Source organism: Drosophila sechellia, chromosome X (genome assembly GCF_004382195.2).
Source record: "Drosophila sechellia strain sech25 chromosome X, ASM438219v1, whole genome shotgun sequence".
Classification (NCBI taxonomy): Eukaryota; Metazoa; Arthropoda; class Insecta; order Diptera; family Drosophilidae; genus Drosophila; species Drosophila sechellia.
The window spans coordinates 22,051,746-22,062,055 of NC_045954.1; the positions used below are offsets into that span (position 1 = coordinate 22,051,746).

General features: G+C 36.1%; 1 protein-coding gene across 2 annotated transcripts; it reads right to left on the reverse strand.

Annotated features, from left to right (window-relative positions):
* Positions 1-11: 11 nt before the first annotated feature.
* On the reverse strand, positions 12-7,093 carry LOC6620598 (sodium/potassium/calcium exchanger 4). Of its 2 annotated transcripts, none has more exons than XM_032725538.1 (8): positions 6,930-7,093; positions 5,151-5,324; positions 4,890-5,077; positions 4,646-4,832; positions 3,166-3,246; positions 2,511-3,014; positions 2,219-2,320; positions 12-2,161 (listed from the first exon to the last, which is right to left on the reverse strand). In XM_032725538.1, exons 1-8 carry the CDS (start codon positions 6,934-6,936, stop codon positions 1,824-1,826), a joined length of 1,581 nt encoding a protein of 526 aa, XP_032581429.1. In that variant the 5' UTR covers positions 6,937-7,093; the 3' UTR covers positions 12-1,823. The 2 variants fall into 2 exon arrangements, with proteins under 2 accessions (XP_032581429.1, XP_032581428.1); XM_032725537.1 differs by lacking the exon at positions 6,930-7,093 and adding an exon at positions 6,409-6,497 and having other exon boundaries at positions 1,032-2,161.
* Between the last annotated feature and the right edge of the window lie 3,217 nt (positions 7,094-10,310).

Below are 10,310 nucleotides of genomic sequence, written 5' to 3' on the forward strand. Positions count from 1 at the left end.
TAAATAACGTCTTTTGCTTTGGGATACATTTTATTTTACATCTCAGGATATACATGTGGTTGGCTGGCACTGGTGGTTTAGGGGTTTGCCTATACGTCACTTATATATAACTGATACTGGTGCAGTCCGAAGTGCAATTATTCTAAAACATGTTCGTTCATTATTTTTTTTCCGGGTTTCATTACGGTTTAAACATGGTATGAAAATAATGATATATACTAGAAAAGAAATCAGAGTTGCATTGTTTTGTTCCTATTCGGTAATGACAACTTTTTCTATAATATACAATCAGAGAAAAACCCGTTCTCAACAATATTGATCTGAGAATTTTTGAAACAAAATATTACATGTAGTTGATTAAAATTATATATGTTATTTTCATTTGATAAAAGTTAAAGCCTAAATTTATCTTGAAAACGATTTCAGATTACTGGATTACAACTGCAAATGGCCAACACAAGAGACTCCGAATTGATGTATAGAAACTGCCCATAATTGTCACTCTTTTGAAAAATATTTTGATAATTTTCGTTTTAATATTTGTATTGCCATATTCTATTGCTACCACAAATCACAACATTCTATTAAGCAAACAATTTTGATTTTGGTTGTTTAATCCACACATTACAAATACAGTACAATAAATGTACATTTTACTCGCCACCAAGTTTTGGTTAGGTAGCAATCTAGAAGACACTTTTATAGATGTTTCCCGCTTAATAAGCTAATTAACTTCGACTGAATGCTAGATAATGCTCAATAGATTTCTTGTAACCGAAAATGAGAAGGAAAGTGTTAAATAAAAACAGAATTAAACGCCATATATATAAACTAATGCACACGGTGTTAGCAATGTTTTTGTATTAGGGTGAATACGCTTTAGAACTTTGGAACTTTACTTTAGATACAGAAAACAAATTTGGAAAGTCCCTTTAACGGCACTTTTATAAGTGTGAAATTGATCTATTTATAGAGTATTTTTCCCTCTTCAAAACCATGTGGAATGGCTAAAGTTTCTTATATCGAGCTGCTTAGAATTTTAAAACAAAGTTTATTTGCAGACCGACAAACCGATATAAATTTTCATTTATTTTGAATAGTACAATTTTTTAATTATGTACTTTTCACTTTCAACGCTTTTTTTCGTAAACAATAAGAGTATATATTTATTCAGAAGACTTTATTTGCAATTTGCAATCCCTTTTACCTTTCGATGTGTGGTATCACTTGAATGATCGGACTACTACAGCGCCTTCGATCAATTTTCGGGAGCACTCGTCACTACGTGGACTGCCGTCCACAGTGATACTCTGTCCTACAAGCCAGGGCAATCCAATTAACAATATCCACTATCACTAAAGACTTTGTTAAATCTCATATATGTATATTAATCATATAAATACATTATTAATTTTTTTGGTTTGTTATTAGTTTTCATTTCTCCCTTTGCACCGTTCCGTAAATTATATAATTTCTTCTCATTCATCTGAATTTATCTTTTGGGTTTCAACCGTAGATTGTGAAAGAGTCTACTTTAATAATAATAAAAAAAAAAAATATTACAATAACAGCATAACGTATAACGTAACTCAACTATCAAAGTAGATAGAATAGAACAGAAAATACATATTAATTAATTAAACCACTGCACTTAGGGTTGTTCCAGCCAGCTGCCGCAAACTGAATCGGATACGGAGCTAGCGCCAGAAGACTGTCATCTCTTCACTCCATCTATTCATCCGAAATGGTATATCGCTCATCAAAACGTCACATTTTACAGGTCGTCCTTCGTATATCCCACAACTCTTAGACGCAGACCAATTTCATGATCGTCCGCAGGTGGGCAGGTTGACGCGGAAGAACACATTAAGTTCGATGAGGGAGGCGAAAACCATGAAGACCAGATACATCACCAGACAGGCAGTGCCCACCTTCTTGTCCAGCTTAAACTTGTTTGTGGAGAAGGTCAGGTAAAGCAGGAACAGTGTCGACAACAAAGTGATCGCCGAGTACTCCAATCCGGCGGAGTTTATGGCCACGTAGTTTTGGCCTGGTTGGATCGGGAAAAATACTGCTTTGATCAGCCAGGGAACCCCCAGGCACAGCAGGATATCGAAGGTGTTTGACCCAATAGAGTTACAGATTCCCATCGATCCGTGACCTGTAACAGATAATTGAATAAACATGCGTTTCCAGATATTACTAGTCCACCACTTACCGCGCTTCGCCACAATAACACTAGACACCGCTTCAGGAACACTGGTACCAGCTGCCAGGAACGTTATCCCCATCACCGAGTCAGGAATCTTTAGTGTGTCTCCTGTGGAGAAATATAGATACATTTAACGAGGGAAGACGTTTAGTTTGTGAAATCGTCGTTTATATTATATATTATATATATACAATATATACTATATATTATATATATACAATATATACTATATATATATATATATATATATATTGTATATCAATATAAGCGACTTTTATGATTTTAACATGTATCTTACCAATTATGGTTATCATCCACGCAACTACATAGGAAAGCGATCCGATCCAAACTATGCACATGATGAAGGTCAGTGGGAAAATCTTATTGTTTTTGGCCTTCTTGCAGTCAGGAATGGCAATGCGAAATAGCAGATGGATCGGCCAAATGATGAGCCAGGTAAATTGGGAAAAGCAGCTCTTGTCCTTCGGGTATGTGAGCAGCGAGTATCCCTCCTCCTTACGTTCCTCGTCAGCGCCTGCTACGGCCACCTGAGATTCTGCCTCGGCACCGTCTATTGGTGCCATCTGCACAATGGCCCCTGGTGCTGAACCAACTGCTCCACCTCCTCCTCCTGCTCCGGCACTGTGGGTGGTGCTCAAAGTTGTGGTCATGGTCGAGGTGGTTATCGAAACGGTGGTGGTACCGGTTCCGGCTGTGCTTGTGGCCTTGGCCTGTTCATTGTTAAGTCCTCCGTTTAGCTGTATGTTCGCCATGTTCTGGCAAATGCGGTTTTCCACGAGCTCTGTGGGAGTGCGTTTTAGAGAACATTAATATCAGCTATTAGTTGTGCTCTGAAAGCGGGTGCGTGGGTGAGAGGTTGGGGGTCAGACATTAGGAATAAGAGGTGGGCAGTATTGGCTAGTGTAAATTGGAAATGGTGGTGTCGTGTGTACCTGGTTCCTTCTCGTTGCTGTTCTTTGTATGTATGCTGCAGTTGGAGGACCGGCTGCGAGAACGAGCCTGCTTGACGCCACCTGTGTAGTGTCATGAAAGTAAGGTATTGCGTATATGATGTATATATATATATATATATATATATATATATATATATATATATATATATATATATATATATATGCATATATATATATATATATATGCATATATATATATGCAGCTTGTAGTAGCTAAAAATTGTAATACTTAAGACCCAAATATCTACCTTGTATAGTTCCCGAGATATATATGCTACATACTTTCAATTCAGTAGTACATTAGGGGTATACTTTTCAGATTCAAATTAACTAGATGCAGAATGAATATTAACCTAAATCTCTATGTATCTATGTACATGTGGAGATGTATTTACTTTCAAATTGTTAAGCGATGTAACGGGTATCTAATATTGATGGTGTTCGACTGCAATAAAAGTATGTAATAAATAGAAGGAAGCTTTTCCGACCCTTGAGCAAGGATCATCACCCGAGCCAATCTGACCATGTCCGTCTGTACGTATAAACTTTAATATATGAAACTACCGGAGTTAAAGTATGCAAATTTAAAAAAATTATCACATCGTCTTCTTGCACTCCCTTTTAGCTGAGTAACGGGAACCCAATAGTCGGTGAAGTCGACCACAGTGGTAGGTATCTAATGTTCAAAAGGGTAAGGTAGATTCATAGAAAATTATGCAACAGTTAGACCGTATAAGGTTGATGTATAAACATATATGTTCGTGATCAGGATCACTAACCGTCAATCTGCCTATCCGTATCAACGCTCGGATCGCGTGTTTTAGTAAAGACTTCACTCAATTTTCATCGCTGCGCGAAAATAATTTGACAAAACTTTCGAGGCCACATTTTTAAAAAGTTATTTGATTGTTTTATATTTTCTTACTAATCTTCCCAATTTATATGGATGATTTTAACACGCTCACTCTAATATATAATCTGTATAATTTACTGCTCGGTTTGTAAATGTTTATTTCTAAATTTGTTTATTTTATAAAATTAGTTGCCTATATTTAAAATAAAAATTAGTTAATTATCTAATACTAGACATATCTATTTAATAAGTCTCTGTTTTTGGAAACGAATAAATTTGTAATTTAAACAAAAAATCAAAATGTATTACTTTCAACTAAATTTTTCCAAATTTGTTATTAAAATGGTTTGGTAATATGCATGCAATATGGTATGGGTATGGTCAAACAGGATTCCGCATATCGATCAACATGGGCATGACAAAAATCGAGAAATGAAAAAAATTCCAAACATGGCTATATTGGCTTGGCTAGTGATCCTATTCGACAGTATATATAGTTATAGTTATATAGTTATATAGTTATAGTTATAGTTATAGTTAGTTATATAGTTATAGTTAGCCAAGGCTGACACTTTGGAACAAATGTTCCGCAAGGGTATCACTCACCTTTGGCGCACTTTTGGAAAGATTTGTCGAAATACATGACCGCAAGATAGACGGCATACAGGGAGACCAGGATGAGGGCCTCATACCACTCGACGCGCTCGTCGTGCATCACACAAATGAGAATGGCCACTGTAACTCCGTATGCGATGCTGTCCCGCGTAAGTGGCCACCAGTCCAGGGGTATTGTCTGGATTGCATTTCAGGAGGGGATTAGGAAATAGCTGATTATGCAAAATAGACTTGCCATGCCAGCTCCGATTCCGCAGCACGCGGCCACTGCCAGGATGTTGAATACCGCCGATCCGACAATCGTGCCCACTCCGATGTCGCCCTCCGTGATAAAGGTTCCTATCACGTTGACAAATAGCTCTGGGGCGGAGGTGGCCGCGGCCATGAACGTGGCACCCGCCACATCATTGGACATGTTGAGTGCTAGATTAGTTAAAAGTGATGGTATGCGAGCATTAGCTTTTCAAAGTGGATTTAAGAATCACTGCCCACCTACCTGCACATATTTTCTCAACTGCTGGCACAAAGTACTCATCACACACTACGGCTAAGGCTACAAATAAATATAAACTGGCTATAACATGAAGTACAACAGCACCAGACTGTCTTTGCGCCTCCGAGAACAGGTCTCGGGGGAAGTCATCGATGGCGGGCTGAGTGCAATTTATATCTGCAAGATATGCCAAATTCAATGATTACTTCTTGGATGTTAGTTTCAACACTTAAAATATTAACATTAACTCATATTACCTAAACAAACTAAACAAACTTATGCTTAACCAAACCATCAAAACATTCATTTCGGTAGCCTAGAAAGTTAGAAAGTTTGAGCTATTGGGGTCGGTTGGGTGAATGTCCAGGTTTATTTTTTTGCATTGTTGTTGCAACGCAACGTTGTTTTTAATGTCCTGATATAATTTTATCTGCGTTGAACAAGTCATATCTACGACTTTTAAAAAAGCCGATAGCTGAGGCCAACCTCTGCTGTTAAAAAGGAATTGCAGGCAATTAACTGTTAATTCTCAAAATGTACTAAATCTTGTTTTGAGAGTATCATTCGACCGGAGCATCGGATTTTAAGTCATGTTACAATCAGTTTCTCGTTTAAGCAATAGTTTTTTTATACTATTTTCTGGATACATAATCTGCACTTTATAAAATGTGCTCATTTACACTGTGCCCTCTCTTTTGTTTAAAACATTTAATTGTCGCACAGTCTTTATTTCTTATACCCGTTACTAGTAGAGTAAACTGGTATACTATATTCTTTCAAAAGTATGTAACAGGCAGAAGTAAGCGTTTCCGACTATATAAAGTATATATATTCTTGATCAGGATCAATAGCCGAGTCGATCTAGCCATGTCCGTCTGTCCCTATGAACGCCGAGATAAGAGCTAGAAAGTTAAGATTCAGCATACAGATTCTAGAGACAAAGACGCAGCGCAAGTTTATAGACCACCAAAGCCACCCAAAGCTGCCGAGCTCACATTTTTGAACCATTTCTCGAAATTTTTTCATAATTTAATTAGTCTTGTAAACTTTTTGCCACGCCCACTCTACCGCCCTAAAGCCACCGAATCGGTCGCTTTCGCACTTTGGAACAATTTTTAAATTTTTTCTCATTTTATTCCCCAAAATCTATCAATATCGCAGAAAAATTATGAAATTCCGCGTTCGAATTCACACTAGCTGAGTAACGGATATCTGATAGTCGGAGAACTCGACTATATCATTCTCTTTTGATTTGCACTACCTTTGCGTGGCGTGTCCCTCATAATGTTTGGAGTAAATTTGAGCAAATGTAAGCACTGTCAACCATTCGGCAATAATCCGGCTTGTAAGTTATTTCATAAAGCGAGAGTATAGTGTAATTATATAGTAGAATTTCAAATCATTTTAATCGTAATAAAACTTGTCATCTGAACTTTTTTATGTCGAAGATGCGATAGTCGATTATTTCTTTAACTAATCAAAAGTGTTTAATTTTCTTAACTTCGAGTTTTGAATCTAATAAACAAAGTCTTAAGCTAAAAAAAAATTGAATAGGAAAAATGATATTGACGAATTACAAAATCGGAAAATATGAAAAAAAAATTCATTTTTTAAAAGGGTGTGTCGTGTCGTTGCTGGAAAAATGAAACCACGAGTTGACAAAGCTTATAAGCAGCTATTCTCACAATAAATAAGTGGCTTGCAATTAAACAGAGTTTTTAATAATATCATAGGCCCTTATCTAAACTTCGAAAAAGAATAAAAATCACTTGGTTTGCGCACATTTCATGCTGCACTGCAACAAATTTTCACCGAACAAAAAAAACGCTTCAGAAGATCGGGGAACAAGGGCTTCCGAATTGCCGAATTATTCCGACTGCCTCGTCTTTCTATTTTTGTATATCACAAGTCGGAGTCTCAAGCGTTGATAATGAACTAAACCAGCAGAGCTGCAAGAAAGACCATAAGACTGGCGCGATCAGAATCCAGAACGTGGCACCCAGTACCTCACACCCCAGGAATCGAAACTCAAAACAGAAGCCGAAATGGAAACTGCACGAGATACAGACACAATTACACCAGATACTCATACAAACGCAACACGAGCAGTAAGCTACAGATACAAATACATCTGCTGGTTCCAGAACATAAGGCGAACTGGAACCGAAACAAAAATAGAAGCCGAAGCCCAGCTTTTTTATCATCGTAGCTCATAGATACATTTGATCATCGATCAAAAATGCGATGGACCTCCGATCCAAATAACGATCGGCAGCGGAAGCGATAAATTCGCCTTTGATGTCATCAAATTGTATTGCAAAACAAAAAACCGATAAAACCTCATCCGAAGCTTTAAATTGAAACCGAAAACTATGCCCCAGCTAAAAACTGAAAACATATCAACACGCGGAAAAATCGTATATTAAATTCCTATTTGTGCACTTCACATGCAAATTATTGTTACTTTAGTTTGAAATCCAGGAAACATCGACCGTTAAAAGTATGTAAATTACTGCTAAATGTCTTTTTTTTCTTTAATAAAAAGAGTTTCTGCTATAGTTTTATAAAAAATGTTAAATCAATTCTATATAATTCGCAAAAATCAAATTAAAAATATTAATTCATTTGTATATTATATTTCATTGTCTCTTACTTCGAATACTTAATCAATCAAAACTAGCATTTTCACATAATTTATGTCTCATATATGCAAATATTATATTAAATATTTAATCAAAATGTATTTTTATTTAAACAAATTATTTTGGCTCCTATTTTAAGATTAATGCCGTGAAAATAAATAGCATAGTATTCTATGGGATGTACAAATAATTATAACACTTCGATACTTAAAATGTTAATGTAATATTGAGATATAAATTTCAATACTAAATGGGGCGTCTAAATACTTATTCCACATAAAGTGCCTCATGGTAATTTACAAGAATGTTGAATTTTTTTCCATGCAGAGTACCTAATTCGGCAGCCGGTACCGAGAACAAGGAGCAATATACAGACTTCAATCCGCAAATTAAAACAATAAGTGCTAACTAAACGCAATGGCTAAACTCACTTGCCACTCATAATGACAATCGATTGAGCTACATAAGTTGATAGAGACATAAAGAAGATACGGGCATAAATATTGCGGTGACCGTAGGTCGAAATACAAATATACATATGTAGGTACAATGTAGGCACTCTGCAGCACGGTAACTGTGGACTTGCGCAAATAAGTTTCAGCATCACTATCATCTTTATACAATAACCCCTTAAATTGAGATCTCAAATCTACCCAACAATTAGAGATAAACGGTTTTTGCGTTCCATTTTTGTACATTCTGTATGTTTGCATTAAGATTCTGTAACTTCACAAATAGGGCTTAGAAAGCATCAATGAGTACTACCAAAACACACATACACTTCACCCCAGAACCAAGGAAATGTAGCATAGTGTAATTAAATACCCAGAGAAAGTAGTCAGCCAAGTATATGACAGGCTATTGTACATCTGACCCAATCAAACAAAATTAGCTTTGTTTCGTTCGGTTCGGAAATCATCAGATTGTGAGCTTTTGATCTGACGTTAACACCGGGGTTAATGATTGCCATTAGTCTTGGAGAATTAATTTAAGCAATTAGCTTAATTTCGGACAATAAATATACTGCTCCGGGCTCAAATAGGCAAAATTTGGACACCAACAAGAAACAAATTGTAAAATTAATATGTACAGAAAATAACTTAAAGGATCTTAGGTTTTCTGCTCTTCTCAATTTTGAGTCTCTTTATGCGCAATGGACCCCAGTCCGATGTAGGACTTGGTGCGTAGAAATACAACAAACAAACATAAATTTATACCTACTATATATTTATACCTATCTATATAGAAGTGAAGACTCTCATGCACGATTGACGGACACAGAAAGTCGGAGCCCGGGGTCAATTGAGACAAACGCATTTTGTAACCGCCAACCCGCATAATGCAATGATGCTTAATAAACATTTACAGAGTTCCCTAGTTATAGGAAATGAACCAGCTCTGCTCCGCAGCACAAGGGAGGAGGAGTGTTAATGATAATCAATTTAACAATCAATTTAATGATAACAGAAATACATTCAATCAGAGTAAATTAAGTTAACTTTAATTGAATAAGCGAAGCATAAACAGTAAAAGCGTATCGATTTCGTGCAATTTTCCGCGATTGAACTCTTTGGATTTATTACAATATGTGAATCTAAAAAAAGTCAACCAAGTCAGTGGAGCTATTCAGAAAAGGTACTCAGTCTTATTCGTTCTTATGCAACTATAGTCTTCATTATACGCCTTTTTGAAATATATAAGCTCTAAGCAATGTTTGCAGTACCAAAATAATAATTAATCATTGTGGCAAACAAACACATAAAATTTCAAACAATAAGAATCAAACACATAACAATCTCTCCGGCTTTCCTTGCAGAAAAACAATATTTTTGTTTATTTTTCACAGCAATCAAACGCTGTCAAAAATGCAAAATGGATTGAGCTCTGTGTAAAAGCGCCCTCTTGGGTCAGGTCACATCGAATACGAAAATATGAGCAAAGTTTTGTCACGTCTCATTTGCTAAATGCCATCAGTAAACTGCTCCCGTATTTACTTGGATTTGTAATATTATTATAATATTTGTAATATAAATATGTACAATTTCCTAGTAAGTCCGGTCATATCGTAAACAGGTCTTTTCTGAGGAGATCTGTAGGTATATACTTGCACGGTAGAAATTTGATGTAAAGATATTTTTAATAAGTAATGCTAGAAATCCGCCTTCCACCGCCTTTGCGCCTTTGCTATTTTAATTTTCAGCTTTCGATCAATTACTCAAACTCAAAGCAAAATAATAGTAAATGTGAAATGGAAGACTTCATATTACGTATCCGCATCATTGTCACAATTGTTTTATAGACTTACTTGAAGCACATCGCCGTTCAAACCACACAAAAAGGTCTGTACTAACCATGTGTCTACCCATATGTAAGTTTATATCTGATCATAAGTAAGGGAAATCAGTGTGACAATGCGTATTAATATGACTTTTGTGTTTCGTTTAAAGAAACATTTTCTAAACGATCCATGCTTTGTGGCTTTTGTCTGTGTATATTCTTTCCCATTTTTAGTTAGTTAGTC